This window comes from Styela clava, chromosome 6, assembly GCF_964204865.1.
Source record: "Styela clava chromosome 6, kaStyClav1.hap1.2, whole genome shotgun sequence".
Lineage (NCBI taxonomy): Eukaryota > Metazoa > Chordata > Ascidiacea > Stolidobranchia > Styelidae > Styela > Styela clava.
The window spans coordinates 950155-976938 of record NC_135255.1 but is presented as its reverse complement, the minus strand read 5'-3'; the positions used below and the strand labels follow the sequence as shown (position 1 = coordinate 976938).

At 31.9% G+C, this 26784-nt stretch overlaps 1 protein-coding gene across 3 annotated transcripts; it reads right to left on the bottom strand.

Annotated features, from left to right (window-relative positions):
* Positions 1-68: 68 nt before the first annotated feature.
* LOC120332078 (kinesin-like protein KIF13A) lies at positions 69-20871 on the bottom strand. 3 transcript variants are annotated; one of them, XM_039399279.2, is made up of 35 exons: positions 20640-20870; positions 20186-20276; positions 18152-18164; positions 17360-17513; positions 16437-16617; positions 15925-16021; positions 15464-15589; positions 14753-14865; positions 14526-14637; positions 14235-14323; positions 13861-13984; positions 13369-13479; positions 13130-13264; positions 12738-12868; positions 11604-11788; positions 11323-11400; positions 10807-10913; positions 10163-10332; positions 9898-10060; positions 9551-9694; positions 9159-9302; positions 8466-8646; positions 8011-8149; positions 7801-7938; positions 6832-7059; positions 6219-6351; positions 5759-5886; positions 5290-5405; positions 4976-5155; positions 4562-4677; positions 4318-4425; positions 3387-3506; positions 3037-3153; positions 2766-2945; positions 69-1683 (listed from the first exon to the last, which is right to left on the bottom strand). In XM_039399279.2, the coding sequence occupies exons 1-35, from the start codon at positions 20722-20724 to the stop codon at positions 1651-1653; spliced, it is 4470 nt and encodes a 1489-aa protein (XP_039255213.2). In that variant the 5' UTR covers positions 20725-20870; the 3' UTR covers positions 69-1650. The 3 variants fall into 3 exon arrangements, with proteins under 3 accessions (XP_039255213.2, XP_077969538.1, XP_077969539.1); XM_078113412.1 differs by lacking the exon at positions 4318-4425 and having other exon boundaries at positions 20640-20871; XM_078113413.1 differs by lacking the exons at positions 18152-18164; positions 20640-20870 and having other exon boundaries at positions 20186-20206.
* Positions 20872-26784: the final 5913 nt, after the last annotated feature.

The window sequence follows — 26784 nt, the reverse complement described above, 5'->3', positions numbered from 1 at the left end:
TTTGCAGTAACAATAGAATTGACCCTTTTTATTCATCATAATTTTGAAATATTTGATGTCTTGCAGGCAAGTTTTTAATTATTTGTAGTTACATTCTATTCCTTTGGCCTACATATTTTATAAATATCTATTCTGAAAGTTATTTTAATATTTCCGTTCGTACCTAGTTGAATTTGGCAACATACATTATGAACTACAATCAGTTCGAAAGAAATACTGTCATTATAGAACTCGTCAGCATGCTACACTAACTTCATTTTACAGATGCTCTGTTATATAATGCTGATTTTAGGATGAAACTTAAGAACAATGGTGATGTCTAAGTAACTAAGATTCAGAATATACAATGTTATAAAAATACATCAGCCCTAGAGATTCAAAATAACATGGTGATCACTCATTTACATTGATGTTTATGATTCGCCATACAAATGCGTCATAATATGGATATTAGTAACCAAAAGAAGAGAATGGAAAAATACAGCGCAAAATGCTTATATCATTTGGAGTCAACTATCGGTTGCTGAAATGTTGAAAATTGTTTTGAATTAGATTGTAAAAAAAACATTATTCTGGCCTTTTACAATTACCTAACAATGTAGATTTATATTAAATTGAATACATGAAATGTGGTTAGGTAAATGATAAAAGGAAATATCATGTTTCTAAAGTGACAGTGATGCAAAATATAGCTAATATTTCTCATTTAATTTTCTAAAAAGGCACAATGAAGCGATGATGGAACAAACTAATCATTTGAGTTGATAGATAGATAGAAGCATAGAAGATAGAATTTACTACCAATAAAAAAAAATATTCCTTATAAATTGATGCATCATAAAGCAGATGATAATTAGATGTGAATGGCACATGCTACAAACACCTCGCAATATGACTAATAAGTTGGCATGAACAATTAATTAATTACCTACAGATATTGGAGAGCTTTAAAACAATCACATTCATACCCGTTATAGGCTTATAGGATACAAATTTCAACTAAACAAAATTGACTTCTGAATTAAAGTAAATAAGTTTGAAATCTAGTTGTGATAAATATATCAAAAATTGCAATAAATGACACTATATGATGTTATCGATAACTAACATGCTTCTGTATAAACATCTTATGGCCTAATAGTAGCAATATATATATAGTGTGGAGAGGTTGAGAGCATCGAACAGAACTCCTAACTCTATGTGAAAATATATATTGTTTAATAGATTAATTTTTCATATTATTTGTGCTTCAGCATGTGTAATAGTTAGTATGAACAAAGCCAAAACCTTACAAAAAAATGCAAAATCAAATTTCGCTAACTAGAACAGTAATAAAACAACAGAAATTCACTTTCGGTAGATTGCTATTTCATGTTCATTAAGCAGGCTGTGTTGCTGTAGGCATGATTGGGACTAAAAATTCTTCAGAGATTAGGAAATGGGATCAAATCCTTCATTGGTGATGACTAAGAAAAAATCTGATAATATTTTAGAAAGGTTTGATTGAATACAGTAAAAGAATAAAATAAATCAATAAATAGCAAGGCATCGTCTTTTTAGTGCACTATGATGAATAATATAACGAGTCAGCAAAGATAGAATAGGAAACACCATCATCATGATAACATACTGAATGCTTTTCTGCCATTGTCACCTGCTGTCAGCACTTTTCTTTTGAGATTTCTGAAAAAAAATTAAGTATTATAAATTCTTAATTCACCCATGTTACTAATTAACTGGAAATTTATGTGAGCAAGGAAACCCCACAGCCATGCTGCATGACATTATTTTGACCAGGTAAGGCTAAATTTTATTAGAAGGAAACAATCTATAACCTTGAAGTGTCTATATCACTTTGCATGCAATACAAAAATGTACTTGTAGTCATCAAAAAAATGCTATGCAGTTATTGGAAATCTACATTAGTCATTACAAAAACACTTATCTAACATATGTCGTCTAACATGAACCAGGTTATGATCTAAAATTACCAATATTTATGTAATTATGAATTAATATAAGATTAAAAAAATAATTTTCCAGGTTATCATTCTCATTGCTTGTGTGTAACAAAATCACTGTTTTCATATCACTGTAAATTGGTCAATTAAATATTCCTATCATTCATTTATAAAATTGATTTCAAATGGATATTCGATTCACGAAAGCAGCTCATTTTAACCTTTATTCGTTTTTTATGTCCCCAACAAGAATATATAACTTGCTTTGATTGTAAAGCTCGTTCTGAACGTGGTAGCCGGAATTTAATCTTAAAAATAGTCAAAAATATAATGAAGGATTGTAATGGTTCAGCTTGGCTTTGCACATTAGCATCACACGTAGCCAGTGCTGTGGAGTCGAAACACTGAATTCACCAGAGTTGGAATTGCAGATATTTAATGGTGATGAAATAAATCAAAACTTCTTACTAAAACTGAAAAAGCATTAATTTCACTAAGTGTTCTTAAACAGTCTATTGGAAAAAGCTTGCATACGGCTAAGTTTTCTCTGTTAATTTATGTTCGAGCAGAGCTGGAGTCTAGAATTTTTTTCAAATCGAAGGGAAATCTTTGTTAACTCTGGGTTGGAGCGAAAATTGTTTAACTTTCCATTGGCTCCAAAGCTTATTCCTTATTATTATTTCATCATTACGATATAATGGGAATGGGATGTAATGATAGTCGAAAACATAAATAAAGTGTTGAAGATGTATCGAAAAAATTACTACTGTTCATTCTAAGATTATTATTACATTATAAAAGTACCTGTTTCTGTTTATGTGCATGAATAATTTCTCGTAAAGTAACTTGTTGTCGAATTTTATCGAGAGATAAAATATCATCTACAGATTGCATCGACCGAGTTACATATGATTCGAATGGATTCTTTTTAGTTTTTGTTGATTTATCATTATTATCATCTAAAACTTTGTCATCAGTAGTATCCTGAAAATAAAAGTTTGTTTGTGTTCGATTGCATTTTATCTAAGTCCATATGCCAAAATAGATCAATAGACAGGAGACAAAAAACACTTACATTTGAATCCACTCCCGAAGCAGCCATAATAGCAAGAGATTCCTGGTCTTCGTTGTCTTGAGATGATAATGGAATGCTCGATACCAATTCATATATCACTCCAGATGATCGCAATAACTAAGAAAGTGGAAGAAGTATATCATGGATTCACCCATTAACAAAAAATAACAATTCATCTATGAAATTACATATTTCCACAGTCCAAATTTGAGACACATATTGCCATTTCTTGATAAATAAAAGTGGCAAAACTTGGTATGTATCATGATTTTGCAGCAAAATGGATTCACCCAACTTTCAACAAACCCCGATCTTCGTTGAGAAAATATGAAAGCTTATTAAACACATACCTTCCCTTGCATTCTTCTTCTCATAAAAGCAGTTATTCCTCGCTGTTTATATATGGATACACAAATTCTTTTTCTCAAAACAATGGACATATCTACAGGATGGCTTAATCGAAGATGAACCTGAATTGAAAGAATTTAGAATTAAATAGAATAACTTTCTCTTAATTGGAAAAATAAATAAAAAATTCAATTCCGTAAATGGGTTTTCAGACCTTGCAGACGGTTGCAGTCCATTTGAGTACTTAGTAAAAATGTCCTGAATTAATTAGCGTAAGAGGATTGAACTTAAAAATACATTGACGCAATGGTTGGGAATCAAATGAATCCAAGGTTTTGGTGTTGTCAGCACATAACATTATGTCTACAACATTTGTAGACCAGTGTTATTGTTTTGGCTCGGGGGTCACATAAGTTAGCCGGGGACAGCACTTTCTATTGATGCAGTGTTCTCATAACTGATAAAGTTTTATTTTAACTAAATTGCAAGTATATTCAATTTTCTAATTCCACCAATGACGAAAATGGACCCTGTTACCTGTAAAAATTTTTAAAAATCAGGAGCCATACTCTACTCAGCAAAGCCTGCAAATTAATATTTGTCAAGGAGCATGTATATTTATTCTTGTATACCTTCAGGAATGATTACATGTTATTGCACAAATATTCGTTGTCGGAAATATAGAAAACATCCAACAAATATTTTTCATCATGGCCATTTTTTAGCAAAAAAGGACCTGTAGCAATCAACCATTGTTTTCTCATAAATGATTCTTTTATCCATATAAAACATGGAGCGTCGTATGATAATTCAATACAAGCTGTATACAGTCTGAGGACTGTGGTTTGCTCACACTTGCTGTGCTTTGTAAACTATAAATATTACATAATAATATTAACACAGTTATTTTTTCAAAATAGACAAACAAACTACCTGTATTACAACATAGACTTGCTCATTAGATGGAGTAACTCTGTTTAACAATATTGAATCATGTAATGATGAATCCCACGATGCAACTGCAGTAAGATGGTTGTGCATCTGTATAAATACATTATTACAATACGAGACGACATATAAAATAATAATCAAAATAATGCTACGAAGACTTAAAAATGCTGAAGCAACTCGTAACAAAAAATTTGGAAATCTTAACAAAATAACAAATATTACCAACCTCATCAGTTCCCGCTCTTATGATTGGAACTTCGATATAATTTCCAGGCAGTTCATTCGGCAACATATTATCGAGACCTCGTGGTTTGTGAAGTAATTCATTTTTACAATCATCACCTACAAATAGCAAGAAGGATAAGATAAAATAGATATCTTGTATATGTGAAATCAAAAACCCTTGTAAAATTAAAAAATTGATTGTAAGCAATTGAAATTCATTTCAATATGTTGCCTTTTGTCTAAAAAAGCATAAAATTAACAGAAAGATTTGTTGTGTTTTTATGGATTTATGCTTTTCAGACAAAGGGCTGGACGAACAAACTTTATCTTGAAGTGAAAACATCAAAATACACATCAAGTATTGCCATATTGCACATGATATAATCAATCACAAGGTACCGATTGCACATCATACCTGTGATATCCAAAAACAAGACAGGAATATGCATTTCTATAGAATCAGGAGGATCCCATGAAGCAGGTGCACCAGGAATACCAGCATGAGGAGTTGCTAAAGAATTCCGTTCTTCTGTTAAGGTCAACCATTGATCGAATAAACGAGATTCTCTCTCTTGTTCAAGTAAACTTTTATCAGCTGAAGAAACATACACAATATCTTCTATATGCAGTATTCAATATTATACGAGAACAAAACTTTTACGTTATCATGCAAAAAGCTGATGACAGTTTCAAAAAAAGCTTCTGCAGCTCAAATCAAGATGTATTTACCCTTGTTAGCAAGTCGTTTGATTTCTTGATCAAGATAATCTTTACGTTTCTCCAATATATCAAGCCAAGTATTTCTTAAGTTTGTTAAATCATTGTCATGGTAACTGTCCATATTGCTAAAAAAATAGGAATTTGCGATTAGGTTGCTATTGAAATTTATAAATAAATTTAAATACTTTTACACAAAGACAAATATAGCCATGCTGTTCCTCAATTTGAAATTTGTAGGGTATTATCCAGAGACCATACTAAATTAATTTCTTATTAAGTTGAAATCCGGTGTGATATGGAAATTCTTTTGTAAGAGTTCTCAGAGTTTAAATAAATATTTCGAAGAATCCTTTTGTGTTTTAAACTGTCTGTGTCCAATAACTATTAACAACAGATATCCAAATGATTGACAACACCGATGCAAACAATTCCAAATTGATCATGAATAGTTCTTGCATATCAAAATGTTGAAACTGACCTTTGACCCTTTGCACTCCCAGATTGGACACTCCCTGCATACACAGAAGCAATACTGTCGACAATTAGAGGTAAAGTTCCTGAGTTTTGTACAGTCTCAACAGATACTTCAATTCGCCTTGATTGGCCCTAGAGAGAGATTTGTACTATTATTATAGTATATTTTTAAAATTAGAATATTTTAAATTGAAAAAGGAAATATGTAGAAATCATTGTAAATTAATAGAAATTGAATTTGGCAATGCAGAATAATTTTGATAAAAATTTTTTCAATTTCAGTGTCGAAAGTTAAGCCTATATTATTATATTTTCAAGAAAATATTCTAAATTCTTCCTATTTGTTTTAGGCAACCCTGATTCAGCAACTCACACAGAGAGCATATTTATTCGAGACCTATATTGAATAGCAAGAAAGTATGTCAGGGAATGAAAAAAACACAAGTAACAACATAATCACTTACTTGTTTCAGTTCAAAGACACCTTTACTCAACACATCTAATTTATTAACGATTTCAACTGGAACATATTCAGCATTTTCACCAAGTTCCAGAATTATAATTTCTAATTTGATTCGTTTTATTACTTCACTCCATCTAAATAAAGGAAAACATTGAAAAATCAATTATTTTATTCTTCCCTAACAATTCTCTATGTGCTTCCGATAACTTATCTATTTATCATCAATTCTAAAAACCTAGCTGATTATTTTTAATGAAGTCTTTAGTATTATCAGTGCCTTAAGATTTGAAATTACAAGGCAAATAATGTTCAACTGATGATTGCCTGGCCCCAAAATGCAGGTGTTTTCACCATTCACAATGGTATTCGTTAAATAGTTTGGGTAAAAATTCTCGATTTCGTCTAACTATATGGGATAAATTAGAGAAGTTGAGACAGATTGAACAGAGAAGCTATTAATACTATTCTTCTACATCTTTATATACCCCAATACAAGAAGATACAAAATTTATTCAAATTTCTTGCAGGTATAGAATAGCTTGCCTTTTCACTAAACCAACAAATATATTTTAGATAAAACATCAAAAAGACATGTGAACAAAAACACAATAAACCTCTCAGTTAAGGATTTATGCTTCTCGGACAAAAGGCTGGACGAACGAACTTTATCTTGAATTTTAGTTGGAATATCTCCGTCCGAACCCAAATTATTGTAACGATCTCTGTGACCCCACACTTCGATAGCGAGTGATGATCCAGAATTGATGTTATCAATAAGATCTTCAGTGATGTTACATGTGAATTGCATTGTGTGATGAAACTTTATATTTAAAGTCGATCGACTGAAAAAATGGATTGGATTTTATACCAAATAGACATCAGCTATCTAGATTTTCTGTCAATCCAGAGCCTACAGATTGAACTATGTGATGCTTGGAAAATCTAACAACAGGTTAGCAATTAAATTAGCAAAGTAAATAAATGTAAGATAATAGTAAATTAAGTCCCTGTAAAAAGTTGAGATAGATGAAATATAAAACAACTAAGTTAAGATATAAACTAAAGCGAAAGATCAAATTTATCCACAAGAAATTCATACAAAATGAGAATAACAACAAACAATGAAATAACTCACATTTACAAAAATAGTTTTCAAAATTGAGTATTAAAAATAAAATGAGAATCTAGGGTAAAATATAATTTCAGGATTTAGTTTTTTCAATAGTTGACAAATTTATTCAAAGAGTGAACCAAAATTGGCAAAACAGTCCTTTGGGATTCGTGTAGAACAATAATATTCGTTTAACTACGTCAAAGAGAGAGCCTATGCAAACTGAAACAATGCTATCCTTACATAAGAGTCAATTCATAGCGGCGAAGTAAGAACAAAGTCAAAAATAATCTTGAACATCAGAACTGCAGATTGCACTAGTCGCTTTCTCGTTCAAAAATTGTTGTTTAAAGAATGTAACACAAACTATTTGGTTACAGCATTTTCCAACAATGCTACTTCTTTCACATTAACCAGACTTACACTCGAGTCTAACATCATGTAGAACAAATAAATGAGAGTATCAACTTACCTGCCCTTTGGTGATAATTCTTCAGGACTTAAATCAGGTGGAACAAGAATTACATCGGGACAATTCAAAAAATAATATTGACATTGTACAAAATGTGATAAAGTAGAAGATAAACCTTGAGCTTCAATAACAGTCACTCTGTGTAAAAAGATGTCACAATTTAGAATTTGAAATGAAATTTGAATGAAACAATAAAACAAAAAATCCTACCTGCATGTCATTTGTTGATATCGATGATTGGATAAACTGGACGATAACTCAACAGGAACAGATGATGATAAAGATGATGAATTGAATAATGACGAAGACGACGTATTCATGTTATGATTCTCTATTGTTAGTTGATTCACTGAACCAAACAAAATGTTTGTTAGAGCAAATTCTTGAATAATAACTTGTGGTAGTAATATGTTGTTTAATATTTAGTTAGAATGTATTTTACTTTTGTGTTTTGGAAATTATATTCTCACTTCAAGTTCATTTCGTCACATAATTGAGAATCTTGATTTGGTACAAAATTTTTGAAAGAATTCATACACAACACATGTGATTTTTGAAGAAATCTTCCACTATTGACCCATCCACAAATTCTAAGCATCTCAAAACTAAGGCATTAAGACATTGAAAACCAAATAAATAAAGCACTTTAACAGTTTAATTTGCACCTGTTTGCGATCCAGCTACTACATCAGTACAAAGACTAGATCCGATACCACTACTTGCAGAACTTGATACATCAGATAATATACTGTCATCACTTGTGTCTGAGTCTGTAGTTCGTGTCATTGATTCCTGATTGCTTGAACCAGATATTCTGTGAATTTCAACAAGAAGTTTTCCCGCAACCTGGTGAAACAAATTATTATTAGAGATATTTAAACGCTACTAGAAAAACTTAAAACTTACTTAAAAGTTACTAGAAAATTTATACTGTTCAAAACTGACAATAGCAACCAAGAATGGCACTGAAAGAAATTAAATTTCAATTCAACAACAAAGCATATTTACCTAATATTGCAAGAAGGGGTAGCTGAAACCAAAGTCCTAATTTACAAAAGACGTTTTAAAACTTAATAAAGATGACTGGTTTGAATATGTTTAGACATTACAGCATTTCTGCTGAGCAATACAGAGTAAGATATATTCATATTTATTATAATTCATTTTATATTTATCCATTATTCCAGTAAAACATCTTAATCATATGGTGAAAAACTGCCCTTTCCTTTGTCTGGTTAGTACGCAGTATAATTTGAAACCGAGAGTAAAAATACTTTACTGTATTTATAAACAATATTTTTCGCAACTGCTAAATATTCGCAAGTATAAGAATAAATAAAAATCAAATCCAATACTACCTGTCCATGTTGATCAATAATTGGAACAGGATATCTGAATGGTTGGTTTTGCAATAAACAAGTGAGAAATACATTTGCAACTCCTATCAATAATTGATTTCTTTCCGTTTCGATGAATGGATCATAATCAGATGAATCTGTCTCCTGAAAATCGAGTTCATTTGCAACAAAATTAGTATAAATATTGTTAACAAGTTAAAACCGAATGAGAATATGAGAAAAAAACTTTTTCTGTAGCATAAAAGCATAATTAAATAAACCTGATATCAATGCCTTACAGGTACAGTATATGCAAAGATTTTTCAGTCCCAATGTCCAATTTGAAATTGAAGAATTATTACAATATCAATTAATACAATTTATTTTTTGTGTAAGTTATGCTGTGAACTGACCTCCTTATTTGTATTTTCCTTATATTCCTCATAAACATCATGCATATCAGCAAGCCTGTTTTCCAACTTTTCAACGGACCATACTTGGCAATCTCTACCATTTTTTATAACTTGAATTGCTGGTACACAAAGTAGCGTTCCTCTCTAAAAATGGGAAAATGTTGGAACCATTTAAAGAGTGTTGACAGAAACAAAAATATTCAGCAAGACAAGATATTATTTTATTCTCAAAAATTGTGACGAATCAGTCATTCTGTTTTATCACTTTTCGAAGAAGTATTGCGGCCATCAGCGAATATGAAGATTTAAAAAACAAATTTTGCATTAATTATATCAGATACCATTACCTTTCTGTTGGGAGTTAGATTATGAGCAGGAATTTGTAAACTGACAAGAAATTCAGTTTCTTTGTTCATTTCTTTAGCCAGGTAATTAGCTTCCTGAACAGCAGCTTGTGCTCTGACCAATTCTTCTTGCAACTTCTTGACACCACAGTGTAGCTGGTTATTCCTGACATTTTCATGAATAAAATATTTTAGCATTGTGTGTATTGAAAAATCTCAATATTATTGTTTCTAGAGGAAAAACTTCCTTGTTTGCAAATTTTTTCACCTTTCTTTTTTCCAATCTTTATATTGCAAAGGTATGTTATTTGTGCTGTTTCCATTGAGAGGTGATTTTCTCCTTTGTTCATCCTCTGGTATCTCGGGAGGAGGGTCGAGCGAATCTGAACTACCTCGAGGCGAAAGAGATAATAACTGTTGTCTGAGAGCTCGTATTTCCTAAAAACAGGCAAAGTTGAAATAAACATCTTGCATTCATGTTATTGTTGTCACATAGCCCAAGCACTTATTCAAATAACAAGAAGATCAGACACAAATGCTTGGTGGATAGTACTAGGGAGGTGCATAACCCAATAGTTTTGCAACTATGTAAAATGCTACCTAGAAATAAATTTTGATATCTAATAATCTCTAATAAGCATAAGTCATGCCATGTCACTCCACAAAACTTGGTATAAATAGGTTTAATAAAAACATGAAAAGTTGATAACTAAAAATTACAACTATCTGATTAATGTTTAAAAATATAGCTCAAACAATAATTCAAAAAAAGTAATACATACAAAATTTGCAAAATATACATGAAGTCAATAAAAGATTGTAAAACAATAGAAAAAACCTGGCTACTTCCTATAATGAGTCATAGATAAACACGTAGCCATGTTGAGTTGTGTAGAAATATGTGAACATTACCTCTTCATATTTATTCCTTTCATCAATATCTAGTGTAGAATAATTAGTTTCATCAGTCAGTTGTTTGAATTCATTTTCAAGATGCATTATAGTTTCTTGAATTGGAGCTGGATATTTAGAAAAAATTTACATATTTAGTATTTATACTTTAGTGCCAAAAGATAATAAATAAATAACAAAAATACAAGGGCTTGGTTCAAGACAGACAGTACATCTAACAAAATCAACCAGGAGACATAGAATTCAGGCTTTTTCAACGAAATATTTTATTTTTCATTAGCTGCTGAAGAGAAGCAGAATTTAAAATTTCAGTTACATAACACAAAATTTGAACAATGCCATACATTGCTATCCAAATATTAAGAGGGTAAAAATAGATGGTGTTATTATAAATATAACAAAACAATCTACCGTATATACATCTATAAGAATAAAAGAACTAGTTTTATTGGAATGTTTGTGCCTGTATTATCAATGCTTAAAATCCTCACACACACAAAATAATCATTGACTAACCTTCAACTTGATTCATTAAAACCTCTCTTTGTGCAAATTCATAATCTATTGTAGATTCATTCAATGATATATCTGATTCTGAAAAAATACATCAATAATTTATAACATGACAACAGACAATGAGATTAAATCAGGAAATTGAGAAAAACCATGCCATATGCCCCAAATTCAACTGTTTCAAGAAACTTAAATTTGAATTCTATCATGATTTTTATTCAGTGAATTCCTTTGAATTCTCATGATGCAAATCAAATATGAAGCGCCTAAAAGTCGCAGATTACCTGAAGGTGGTATCTTGTCACCATCTGATGGTTCTTTATCCTTTTGTTCATTTTCAGGTTTTGTCAGAGTAAGACGAGGAATCCTTGGAATATTTATTCTAAAAAAATGGTTGTTTCCCCACAATATTCTATCTCCATGTCGCAAATTTGTTCTTGAGTTGATTATTTGACCGTTTATGCATGTTCTGAAAAATTGGACCAAATCAAAATATTGTTTTATTGCAGGAAAATACCCATATTTCTAATTCAACATACCCATACCTTTACTTCCTTGAAATAAATCAACAAAATAAGTCCCACAAAAATAGATGCAATGTTGTACTTCTCAAATAAGAATTTATTTAAATAATAATAAATGAATTGAAAACCACTAGGTTAAGCATTAGTATATCATATTATTGATATTATTATTTTAGGACCTTATTAAATTTGCATCTGTATTTCATAAATTAAATGCATTTATGATCTCCTTCTGAGTATTATCATAATTATTAATAAGTCTCAGTCTGATCATGAACACATAATATTTTATTATCATCACCATAATATTGATTTCAAAATCTATTAATAAATTAAAATGATTGATTTAGGCGTAGCAACACATAAGATAATCACAATATAGTAATACTACATATACATCTTGTGCAATTGAAATAGATTTGAATGACATAAAGAAACATGTGTAACTAAGAACATCAAAATTCAGAAACATAAGTTCCCAGCTAAGATATTCGGATATTTTTGTCACAGTAAAACAATTTTTAGTATCACTCAAAACATTACATAGAAATCTTGAAGGCGTTGGAAAATTTGAATTATGTTTAGTATTAAAGTAAAATAGATGTGATAACTGTATGTTAATGCAGGTCATGAAGTTGTTATGAAGTTGATTAGCTTATTCTTGTTTAAAGGTCAGAATCGTATTAAGTATGATGTATGTATGTATCATGTATGGAGAGCAAGTACATGACTGATCACATAATAATGCCATAAGAACTCATGGCTTGGCACTACGAATTATAAAATTAGATAATAAAAAAAATATTGCATGGGCTTTTGTATTTTGGTGTTCATAGTAGCTTGATACAAAAATGAGATTCCCCAACTAAAAACCAAAATATAAATCACAATTACCTTGCATCTTTCATAGGAGTAATGAAAACACCACCTTCGTTAGTTATTTCCACATGACAATGAAAATCCAAAATACCTAAACCACTGAGTTGCATATCGCTCTCTTCGTTTTGACCAACTGTTGTTGTAGGCTGAATTTATGAAACCAATTTGAAAGGTTATACAAGGAGATAATGGGGCAACAAGTGCAGTCTACTCCAGCAAATTAATATATGTAAATATTCAAAAACAAAATTGTACTAAATTCTTACAATCTTTCATCAACAATTTATAGAATAAAAATAAATTAACAGCTTTTTTAATTCCTTAATTGATTGAAGTATATTGTAATTTGTAATACAGTATTTATTCTGTCAAAATGAAATCAATCAAGTTAGTTAACTGTTTGTTACCTTCAAGTAATAAACAAGCAATTCATTCAGAGATGGATCAGCATTGAGATTCACAAGAAAACATTTTGTCTTTTCGACTTTTATCCCGGATTTTTCTAGTGAAAGACCCATTTTTTCAAGAGTTTCTTGACGTTGCTAAAAAAATATTTTTTAATAGTTAAAAATGACCACAAAATCAAGCATGATACAAGTCGAATCTCATTGTCTTCGGGTTATCTACAATTATTTATTATAAATACCTTGTGAACAGCTTCTGTTTTTCGTAATTTTTCTTCCCATGTTTGCGAAATTTCTTTAATTAAATTTTCACTCTGCTCTAATTTTTCTTTCAATTCTGGGGCTCTCATGCTCTGAAACAATCATGAACAGTCGATGAAAAACTTCATTTCCACCAACAAAAATGACATTGAATGTGATTTAAAGAGAAAAATACATCTCATATTCATTTTAATATCATATATTCAACACCAAAATTTTTACTATGGATTTTTGTTATCAATGTCATTTAGTTTTAGTATAGAATTAACAAAACTTCAATGAAATGAATATTTCATAACGATAATATTTTTACATTATAAATTGTAAAATCAAATAAACTTGTCCGAAAACTGAAATGTGTAAAACTCTACTAAAATCACTGACGATATTTGATCACGCAGACAACAAACTTAATCATGGTAATTGAGCCTGAAATATGTTGATAACTTGATATATGAAATAAGTTCACCCACTTCTGATTCTTTGAGTTGATTTTGTAATTTTTCGACTTCTTCCCTCAATTCTCTGATGATACGAGCATTTGGATCCTCATTAACAACTGCTTTGTTGACAATTCGTTTAGCACGATCAGCATACCTAGAATTTGATATCACAGCTTGATAATATGGAACACAGACGTTCAAATGTAACTCCATCACACTCAGTAATAGTCAGAAAAATTACAGTTAAGATCTCATTCCATTTCAAATTAAATGAGTTTATTATTAAATATAACACCTTAATACCAGAAGAGGAGATTCAGGAGACATTTTGTTATTTTGGAAGTAAGTACGTTATTATAAATAAAACATAAAAATTATTTCAGAAAGAAAATTTTATAACTAACCTCAATGTTGATAACGTTTCTTCATAATTATCAGCCGATGGACTGATTGTTGCAACCATAGCAGTTCGACTGTTCCCACCCAAATTATCCTGCAAGAAGGTAAGCAAAATCATAATAAATATCAGTGGCAGCTAAACTTGTTATCGACAAAACAATTTTAATCTGAATATGAAATAGATGAACTGCGTCGAGTCATTGCCAAATATTCACGATTCAACAATATCATCGCTCTATTTTAAAATAGAGACTGCGTCTTAAAATCACTTATAACCTCGAAAATATCACACTTACTTTCAATATCCATGTCAATGCTGAATCTCTGTATGGCACGAACTTATTTTTTGATTTTCCAGAGGCTTGATCAGCAAGTGAACTTATTACGAGTCCAAGTGTTGTTAACGATCTAAATAAAAAACGTACATTGAAAAGGTGAAGATTACCGATGGGAAAATGTCAGTTAAAATCATAATGGGTGGGTAAAGCATAATTACCAATTACACTTTTCATAGAAAACTTACTTATTAATATTACTTCCTTCTTTTAATCGACTTCCTTCTGCTCCAGTTTTAGATGCTCTTTCACTTCCAGCTAAATCTACCAAACTCACTTTGCTGACTCTTTCGCCAGAAACCTAAAAGAAAGTTTGACAATTTGACATGAATGTATTTCATATTTCTGATTTACAATAATATATACATTTTAAAATTGTTGATACCTCTGGTGAAGTAACTAACATGTAAAAAATTAAGGGTTTTATGTTCTATACAATGCGTACATTCAAAGTGGAATATGGAAATAATTGGAAATTTTACACAGTACAGATATTGGCAAAAAGAATATTAGAATACATTTGAAAGAAGTTCAACATAAATATATTATTTTGGAAAAAATTACAATTTAATTTTGAAACTTAGGATTTTGAGTTCATGATAACTGAAAAAAAGCCAAAATCGGATTCATTGTATACCTAATAACAATAAAAAAATTTACATATGTTTTTCGTAACATTTCTGCATTTTCAGTTCATCTATTATAATGTATATTAATTCATGAAAGTTCTCTACTGAACTTAACTCAAGATATATAGTCAATTATTCAATCTCAGCTATATCTGTTTATCAATATCGTTCAAGTTTATATAAGTTCATCTCATACAGTAAAAATATATGTTTCATATTTCCGCCATATCTCCGACATCAATGTATGAATCATGATTGAATTGACGTTACCTGTGACTGAGGGTCGACTAATGTTTGTGTGACAATCAATGTAAATACTGCATGAGATCGAGATGATTCCGCATTCATTTTTGTTGCTGCCACAGTTCTTGATTTATTACCTTCTGACATTAATTCCTGGAAAGAGTTCACATATTAGCCAAAATAGAAATACAATTTCAATCATCTTATTGATTTCATTTTTTAAAGAATATAGTTCAGTAATGGAATAAGAATTTCCTAATAAATTGTATTCGAATGAAATACGGTGGGACATTTAAGCTGAACAAAGAAGTGGTGAATATTGTAGTGAACCGAACAAAATAACAGATAACCATTTAATGAAGCAAAAATCAAGAGACAGACACATACACCTTCCTCAAATCAAATACTTTATTCCGATGTATGCAATTTATGCTGCATATTTCAAATGCCAGCTTTACACATAAAGCCATTCAATGAATTATAAATACCTGGATATCACTGGCATTTGACACAGCAAGTTGTTGCAGACCATCTACGTAAGGTCCTAATGATTTATGTTCTCGAACCTTCAAATGACGTTTTCCCCTGGGCAAGTAAAAAACAGAAAAAATTATTCAATTTTGTGGTTAGTCAAGCATGCATGTTCACTGTTGTCTACATCAAATTATAAGGCAACATTTCAAGGATAATGTGAACATGAAGACCAATCATATAGATCGGTATAAATAACCTGTCTCTGAAGATGCATGTGTACAAGAATATTGCCAAAAATTTAGCACTGAAAATAACTCAATATAACACAGTGAATGAAGTGGATTGACAGGTAATATGGACCCTTTAATTGTGCATCATGCATCGCTTAAGAAGTTAGTTATTGTTATACAGTAGCCTAACTTGCAAATTGGATGAAAATAATAAATTGTGACTAATCGTGCAAATTGTTAATAATCTTTACAATATGGGAACACAACTTATAAAGGATCGTACAACTAAATCTCACCCTTCAGGATCCAATAAATCTCGAACTTTTTCATTATAAATTTCCATGTATGATACTTCAACTTTAAAAAACTGATGTTCATTTGTGTTTGTTACAATTTGTTCAAAAAGTTCAGAACAGAGCCTTGGAATTAATCCTGGTTGATCATGTGATCCCATCATGGTGTAAGATTTGCCAGAACCTGATGAAAAGATGAATCAATGGAAATGGAAAAAAGAAATTGAGTAGAAACTGCGAAGACAGTGAGAAAAAAATTATTCAAAAATAGAAAATTGCATTCAATTGCTTCTACAGAATACTCAAAAAATGTTAAAATAGGAAATTTTAGAACAAAACAAAAACGAGAATATCGGTCAGAGACCGAAGACTTATCGATCGAAAGTTAGGGGATCCCCCAAAACAGCGCTCTTACTCCATAGTGACACTTTGTGTCCCATCACTAATTAATTAATAACTCGCTAATTTAATTATACGACATAATTCATCCAAAATCAATAGGCTCCTGGTACGACATATGATGAAGGCACATGCAAAATCTGGAGCAGATTCAATCTCGCTTTCGTGAGATATCGCGTGCATCTAACAGACAAACAAACAGACAGACAAATACCCATCAACATACTTACCGATTAAAATCGATAAGTAATAAGGCATACATAATTTGCTACAGACCCCTAAACCACAATGACAAAATGCATCATAATTAGCAAAATTGCAAACTGTCACTACCCCTGGATGTAAATATAAATTAGTTTAAAAGTTTCATTTAAATAATTAGGCTCCAGTTTTTTTTTGCAATGCAAGCTAACCACATATCTATTACATTGAGGGAATCGCAGCAGCAATATCATTGAGTAGGCAACTTCACAAGTTTACCTAGAATTTTTCATTCAAATTATTCAATCAGTATAATAATTTTGTACCTGTTTGTCCATAGGCAAATATACAGGCATTGTATCCAGTGAATACATTTGTTAAGACATCAAATCCCAATTTCTCAAAGACTGATTCTTGTGTTGCAAATTTATTTTCTTGAGATGGATCCATTGACCAAAAACAATGATCAAAGGCAAAAGTCTGAAAAGAACAAAAACGAAATAATATATAAAGAAATGTTTTTCAATAAAATATAGATTTGAAATATATTTGCCGGAATTCAAGCAGGGCATTCAAGAGAATGTTATCAACAAAACTTTTCTCGTTACATTACTAGGAACAATCATTTTATGTTATGTATAGTATATGGATATAACGACAACAGGTAGGCTATAATAATATTATTTCAATTCTCGCCCATAAGTACAGCGTTACATCACAGCCATTGTCTGAATTATTAAACATGCCACAGTACACTTGAAAAGCAAACTCACAGCTTGTAAGGTTGTAAAATTTAAAAATGCAGTTTTCATTATGGTTGCTAAGGGTTACCACAGTCAATCAACGTGAGAACATAGATATATTGAACTTTAATTGCAGATATATGTTTGGTGCCTACTTGATCTAGAATACCATTAGATGCTGTTTTCCCTTTGAAATTCAACACATGCTACTCAACACTGGTATTACCTATTACGAGGCCAAGGTGATAATTAGGCATAATTTTGCTTTATGGTCTTTCGGCAACCAGCACTAGCAGATTATGGTAACTTTAGTGTCAAAGTCAAGTAATATTAATTGAAATTCAAAGAATAAAAAACACAAGATTCTGAGCTTACCTTGGTGTGTTTTCTGTTCACGATACATGAAAAAAAAATTTAATGATTATATTGACGCAGTGGTATAGGCCAGCCAGGCTCAATGATAGAGCAATGATCATGGAGAAATTCAATTATTTTGTACATGGTAATCAGCATAGATAGATTCTTTCTATATTTGCTTATTGAAGCAGGGTCACCAGCACAGCTCAAAAAAGAAAATCCTTCAATATCAAAATGAAGGACACTCCTGGTATGTCAAGAGTTATCAACAACTTGAAAATACATTTGAATCTGTTCAAATCAACAAAATCAGCAATTTAACAGCTGTATAAAAGAGACTTCCAAAAAAATTCTCGGAATTACAAAAACTATGGTCATCAACAAGCTTTTTAGTGTCCAACAACATTTTTTTAGTGTCCAAAAGTTAAAACACAAGAAGAACATACTGGCACATGAACATAAGGAATAGATTTAAATAATAACGCTTTAATAACTGGCAGCAAAATAGCAGGCAATGAACTCAAAATAAGTTCAAGTCCATATAAACTTGGGTACTTAATTTAATCTGGATTTTGATATGAATCAATCATATGAATAACTCATTTCAATTTTTTTATTTTTATAATGAGGCCTGGTAACTTAAAAATAATTTCAACAATTATACAATCATCCATGTCAAAAAAAAATTAGTTATTAACATGTGAAACTAATTAAACATACTGTCATATGAAAATGGCAACTGATCAGTACTGTAATATTGAGGAATTTATTAAAGTTGGAATTTTTTTCCTCAAAGGCCCTGTAGTTGAATGTACAACTATTAATAATATTGACTGCAAATAATATTTTTTGATTGTAAAACATTGCATTTTGTTGGGACAATCCCAGACAATTGATGAAATCATGGCTTTTAAACTAGTATAAAGTTGGTCAATATTAAGAAGAAAAGGACCATAATCCCCAAAGGGCATCTCAGGTCGTTATTATTATGACGCAAAATGAGAGACCATGAAAGTATAAATAGGTTTCTAACTAGATATTTCTTATTAATATTAACTTCTTTAATAAGGTATCAGTATGATTGAGATTTAAAAAATGATTGAATATTTGAATGTCAGTTTCTTTTAATAATAGCACATCATAGTACTTTAATATAGTTTTCTAGAAAAGTCATTACAAACAAACATTTCATCATTATACACACTATATTTCAATATATATACTATATGCAATAGCAGCAGCTACCAATGAAATATTTGATCAAAACCATGTGGTAATTCCCATGAAAATATTTACGCTGATAAACTTCGACAGATTCTGCTATGACTTGCAAGAACTGCTGTTGATTTAAAAATTATTCAATTCTACATATGATATGTTCACAAATAATTATATATTGATGTAATGAATTATTTTCATGAACCACACACATTACATCAGCATCGAACACTTGTAGTACAAAGACCAAAATGGTTCACCGTTCAAAGTTCATTCAAGTGCTCAACAACTACCTCAGTTGGCTACTAACAATTTTGTACTAGCTTGCCATGTAATTGGGGCGTTCTTGTGAAAAATAAACACATGTCAGATATACAAACAATATAAATATAAAGCAAAACAACTTTGTTTGTATAAGGGTATTAGGAATAGTGACACATCCCAGATAACAAATATAACATTAAAAAGGTTAATAAAATGTTCCAGTTTACCCTGGAATTTCAGTTTGACAATGCAGTTCACAATCAAATATAGGTCAATTACAACAAATTGCTAACATTTGCAATAGTAAATAACTACGGTATACTTAATTTTGCAAATACAGGAATCAATATATAATAGTTAAGAAGTGGGAATGCCAAAAACGAAAAATATAAACTTGGGAAAACATATACGATTTGTATTGTTCCAAATTTACAATGAGGCAACTGAGGTATTTGTTGTGCACTTGAATGAACTTTGAACAGTGAACAGTCCCAAAGATTTTTGCTCATTGTAATGTAACAGCAATGAAAAAAACATATATATATATATATAAAAAAATTATTAGCTTACTTATCAGGTGCCTTTCCTACAACAGGTGGAGGAAGCAGAATAGTTTGATTGTCTTCCATATCCACAACACAAATTGAATTCAATTCAATCTCTGAAAATAATGTGAAAAGTAATATTTCCTTATGAGAATATGCACAAAGCAGGGTCACATACACTATCTGTAAATTGATGAAACTTACTTAAGAGTAAACACGCAAGAGATGTAAGCCAGAGTGAACTGGGACAAAGTTAAATTTGGTTGATGCACAATATCAGATCTCCATGATATGTGAAAGCATGAGACGATGTACAGAACCCACAAAATCGAACTCGCAAACCTCAGATTAAATTTGGCAACGACCATAGTAATGTTGTTTGTCAGAATGCTATTTATATTATAATAAATAAATTTACACAAGATCCCTTCTTTAAAAAGTCGTCACCACATACATGAATAATAAATCTTTTGCCTCACCTCTTTTGTTAAAAGGTCTAACTCGCACGGCCACATTAACTTTTGAAGCTGTAGCAGGCCTTTTATCTTCATCTCCCTTACTCATCTTGATTTCAGTTTCAAATTGGATATAAATTCTTGTTAAATCATCAGTTACATTGGTTGTTATTTGCACAAGTTTCGTAAGTTGCAAGATAAAAATCCAAACAGAGTGAGCTGGTAAGTCTGCACACCTCAGTATAAGTCAAATGTGTTAAGCAACAGTTCCATAAATATTTCAAGTTAACAGAAAAAATAACAAAATAAGACAATATTAATATTAGTACTTGTATATATTGATAAAATGAAGACAAAGCGTTGTACAGTAGAATAGTTGTAGGTTCGATTACTCAATTTTTTGCTTGCCACCTACAGATAGGGATGCCACTTTTGGTCCTTGGATTTACGCGATTCGGGAAAATAGAGCGATTCACCAAAAAAAAAACATTGATTGTTTGTTAATCGTTGTTTTCAGCTGCATTAAATCTGCCGAATGCGATTATGCGGCACTCCAAATTATGGGATGGAAATGAAAATTTATTTTTCGTGATTGACTTTTTTACTGATCCGCCGTCATTTGTTTCAAGTTCAGCACAACACACTCTTTTACGTATTACTCGAGATGATGTGTGGCGTAATTTCCCCCAGACTGCAAGTTCAGTTTTCCATGAATTTGATGACACACATGCGCTGCGACTAAGTTATGGTACGCCCAGGCATGATTGGATAGAGAATCAGCTACCGACGACGATATTTAATTTTAATTAAAATTTAATTTGAACATTGTTCTGAGTGGAATATTTCGCGTACATTTAAAAGAACTATTAGATATTTACGATACTGCGATATTACGATATTTCTAGCAATGTCATAACGACAGATGGAAGTAGATAATACTTGAGGAATGGCAACTTGTGCACTGTTTTACATCAACACGTGCCAGATTTCATACCAGACCAAGCATACTGTGCGAATGTCGTCTTACTTTAGCTCCAGCTACCATGTTTGATCGAGATACAGCGTCGCCGACGACCAATTAATTATCGCTCGTCAGCGCCGCGTCCATTATGCATATTTGGACTTAATTACAAATTTAAACATAGTCCACAATAATAATAAAGCCTGAGTTTGTCAATACAGCAATACGCTGTTAGCCACAAAATATTCGCATCTCTGATATTTCAGTATTAATTTATAAAAAAAATTTCTTTCTCGCAGTCGTAGTAGTCAGTTGAACGAATCTTTTTCTTAAAATTAATTTAATTTATTCGTGGTCAATTTTATCGTCTTCAAGCATATTCTTGCAAGCATTTCCCATTTCAGAATTTATAGTAATTCAGATGCAATTAGAATGTTTTTTGTCGTATTACTGAATGCTGCTTGCATAAATATTTGCCAAGTATCTCCCTGTTTAGCATGCTCTATCACGATAATGAGCCTATAAAGAACAGAGATGGTACTCTGTTGGTGAAACTCTCCTTTATGCTGTTATGTACCGTATTTTCCCAACTCTGCAACTCACAAATTATGTAAAAAAAGGCAGCAGGGGTTTCGCCTCTTTGTGCCTAAACCAGGGAAATGTTTTAAATTGTCATTTACGCTGGTTTAATATTTAATTGTTTAATTTTTTTTGCATTCACCATGGCATACAAAAATGGCATAGGCCTAGTACTTGTAGTACTGTAATAGGCTAAAGCAGTGGTGCCCAACCTCTGCGAGCATGTCGAATCCCTGTCAGTGCTGTTCTAACTGACTGAACTAAGTAACGATGGGATATCTTTGTGCAGTCAAGACAAAACCAACATAAAACCAACACCAAAGACATAAGTAGAAGTATAACCTACCGTAAGTGAAATACCGGTACGCATTATTAGTCTATCCTACCAGTATCTGTATGGTACGGTACCGTATCTCCAGTACCGGTATCTACTATCTAGTCTTACGTTACGGTACCTCCTGACCTCAGTTATCTATAAACGTAGTTTCCTGGCTGTCGTACATAAGAAGTTGACGAAATTGCGAAGCTTCATTACAGCGAAATTCGGAAGAGTTCATTAGAGTGAAAAATCTAAAGTCAAGTCAAATTTGTGGATGTTTCTTCAAGCATCGATTTCCTTGTTTATTTCCGTAACAATGACGAATCATTAAAAAGTCAACATTTACGTAACAATGTGATTTTTGAAGCCGATCAGACACTTTGTTCGCCCAGACACTAGTAGTTAAGTAGTATATATTTACGCTCAGACTTATATACATGCATGGTTTTTGCGAATTTTCGTGTTATTTGTCCGTTTTTAGTAGTTTGAAAATTAGTTGCGAATGAAATATTTTAATTGTCATTAATATTATGTCTTCCGATGAGCTTCAGTTCAGTTGCAATAATCAAAAATTAGTCCCGGAGAAGCTGCGATAGACTATACGATACTATATGCGATACTAAACTATTAGTATCCTACATATAAATCAGTTTGTAAGTGTCAACTCTCCAAAACACTCGCAAAAGTCAAGGATCGGGGAAACATCCAATATCATCATTATTTTTTTTTATATATTATGTCAGGATTATGTATGTTAGTCGTCGAGAAGGATGCATGGAATTTAACTGGTACTGAAATGCCAAACCCCATATTAGTTTCAGAGATTTGAAGCAAACGCTGTGATATTTGCCGAAAATTCGAGAAAAAGGGCGTCTTTGTAAAATTAAATATGCAACATTTGGTGTAGGAATCTTGTTTTTTCAAAATAAAGTGCTTAGTGTTGAAATCTAAAAAATATCGCGCATCGATGTTAGGTTCAAAATCTAAAGCAAAATAGTAGATTTAATGAAAAGTCGAAGAAGGGCGCTTCCTAGCAATTCAATTTCTTTTGATAAAATGTCCCACATTTGGAGCAGAATTTTTTTAATATTATATAAAAGTGTATTACAATTAACTTATTTTAGAATGTAAAAAATTATGCACATCGATATCAGTTAGGAGATATAAAACAAACAAAGGTAATATTTAACAAAAAATTGAGGAAGAGGCGTCTGTAAGTCATTCTCTTGCGATTTGCTAATATATCTCATAATAGGAGTCAAAATAATGTTATTATTTTATGCTGAAAGACATTGAATTTTCTTTGATTCAAAATGTAGAAAATGATGCACATCCATTATATTTTATGAGATGTCGATATTTAACGATAAATTGAGAAAAAAGGACGTCTATGGACCTCTCCCCGACCTTTGGCCCCCAAAAAATTCCTTCTATGCTTTACCATTGCAAAATTTCCGGGGCTATTTTAAGAGTGCTTTTGCGAGTTGGCGCCTGTAAAATGGGGTATGTGTTTCAAACCATTATTATGATCCATCGCATACAACAATCTGTTTTTTAAAAGTACCGGTAAGGATTTTTAGCCTAGCCTGTCACAGCTATTTCGACACTAATATTTATTATGCAATTCAAGAGTCCTGCTGCACACTAACACAAATATATTTCTGTAACGTTTCTTCTGACCAAAATCAGACTTCCTCAGACAAGCAGTTGTAAACTAGCAGTTTTTATTAGCAGCAGGAAGTTTTTTCCCTGCTACAGCATCCTTGCATTACATGCATACGGATCCACTAGCGCAAAGGCATAGAGAAAGGATTGGGAGTTAGTCTCGCGCAACCTCTACTGATCCTAATATTTATTACTGCAATTAAATTAAAACTCGCAAAAAGACAGAGTTATTATTGAATTATCTAATTTATATTTAAGTTTCCGAAACACAATTAAAAACTAGCGAATGGAGTTCAAAAATGCAAAAACAAGGTAATGTTTACCCAGTATGTTCCCCAGCTTTTCATTTCAGGGGGGGTGTTTCGAAATTTAGGGGGTGGTAAATAATTTGCTATTAGCGATAAAACTATTTGTATTCTTAAAAAATTGGTATGTATTTAAGAAATGATGTACACGAGAGGCACCCCAAGTTGATTGACGGCGAGCCAAAACACACAACATAATAAAATTGTAGGGCCAGAAAAAGGGAGCGATGTAAAGTGCGCGACGACACGGCTGGGGTTCAGGGCGCGCTACAAGCGCCCTGAGAAAATTTTGAGAAATAGGCACCAAAATAGGCTCTAAGCTTGATTTTAGATACACCTAGCATGGCAGTTTGTTATGTGATGAAAATAATAATTATAATATTTAGCTGATAGAATTCTCGAGAAATAAATAACAAGCACGGCTTTCTTCAAGTAATTTGCAACTGATAGTGACTAATGAAGTTACTTGCTCATCTAGCATAATGACTACAATTATGGCTTGTTTTGTTACACATTCCACATTATTTTGAACATGTTTGTTTGACTTTTGTATGAATTAAACAATGAATTAAATTTTGAAATACGCGTGTCAACTGATCATAATGGCGCATAATGTTGTATTCCTTCAAAACTGAAATATTGGCATGGAAGACAAATTGCTGAAGTTTGATTCTTTTCAATAAAGAAATAAAAACGCTGCCATTCATATAAAAAACGTCTGTTTTCAGTGCCTAGTTTTCGTTTTGTGACATCTTTAAGCTTTCTTAATATACGGCTGATATCTAAAATACTGCAGTGTGTAATCCTAAAACCAATACGTATACATAAGATACCGGTATAATTCAATTGTTACGAAATAAACGTGCTCAAACTGTGATAATGATGTAACGATAGACGGGATCTAAAACTCAAAAGGTACCTCATGTGTTAAACTATTAAACTATTTTGGCGGGCCATTTTAAGTCGTTGCGCGGGCCGTAAGTGGCCCGCAGACTGCGGTTTGGAACCCCTCACCTACACTGATAAATGTGCCATAGTCGTTATATTTGAATACATTTATACTAGAGTTAGGAATTACAGTGTGGAATCGCACCTCAAAATTAGGGGGGTGTTTGAAATTTTAGGGAGGGTGGGGGGGGGGGGGGGCGGTGTAGGGAAATCACTGTAGTTTACCACCACGCTTGAAAATCTGTCTGAGTGAGAAAAGTGTCTGAGCGGATGCGAAAAGGGAGCATTGTTACGTCACTTTTTGCATCTTCCTGATTGACCAATGTCACGAAGTTAACAAGGAAGTCGATGCTCGGAGAAAGGTCCATACTCAATTTCGATTGAGTAGCAATTTACTTGCTATATAATATCACATTTAGGAGTAGAAATATTTGTAGTTTAGGGCTAGGCTATTAGAGCGCATTTGATTTGGAACTGCCGTACTTAGGGAAATAAACAGATTACGGTTTATAGTGAAAAAAGAATGTGAGTAATAATTTTCGTTTCTGATTTCTCTCTTTTAAAGTTGGGTTTTGTTCAGATTGTGATGCATCAGGAGTGCGCCTTTAGGAATCTAACTCAGAAATGTAGGAACAAATTGATGATTTTAATTAATTCAAGATGAAATTATTTTCTTTATTTTACCTAACAGAATATTTGTTAATACTTGAATTGTTAAAAAACGATTTATGAGGAGATATCGAATTATGGAAGAAAGCAACTGAATGAAAATGTTGAAAGTGCATTCCTAGGGATACTTGACAAGGTGGATACTGTTTATCTTGTAGGCCTACCTACCTGTTGCTGATGCTCTTATCCATCCTGCGAGTGTATTTGAAATATGCTACATGTATAACTTCTGGTTCATTCCATTCAGGCTATTCTATTTTTAATTTTCTCGAGTAGTCGAATATAATTGAACGACGCCGTAGGTGCATCTAAGACTGTGACCAATACAACAACCTCCGAATTGTCCCAAATTTGGAAAAGCTGTAAACGCACGGAGAACAAACGAAGAGACGCGTTGATCGATGATGTAAGTTACAACACCCTTCGTCGTGCAATCATCTCGTGTTATAGAAGTGATTTTTTTTTTTAAATTAGTATCAAGAGTTCATGATATTTCTAATCGAGAAATGAGGAGATATTTTCCGTAAAACGTTCCATGAACCACACTACGGCGGCGAGGAATTCTCTCGCACACAACCATCCCCGCATGTGATTCGAACCTGCGAACCCACCAGAGTAATCAGAGGTGCGGTGGCGAGCGTATTCCTAACGCAAAGCACAAGTCACACCGCCGCGTGAATATAACAAACATTCAATCTATTTGAGAAAGCGAAGTCGTTTCTG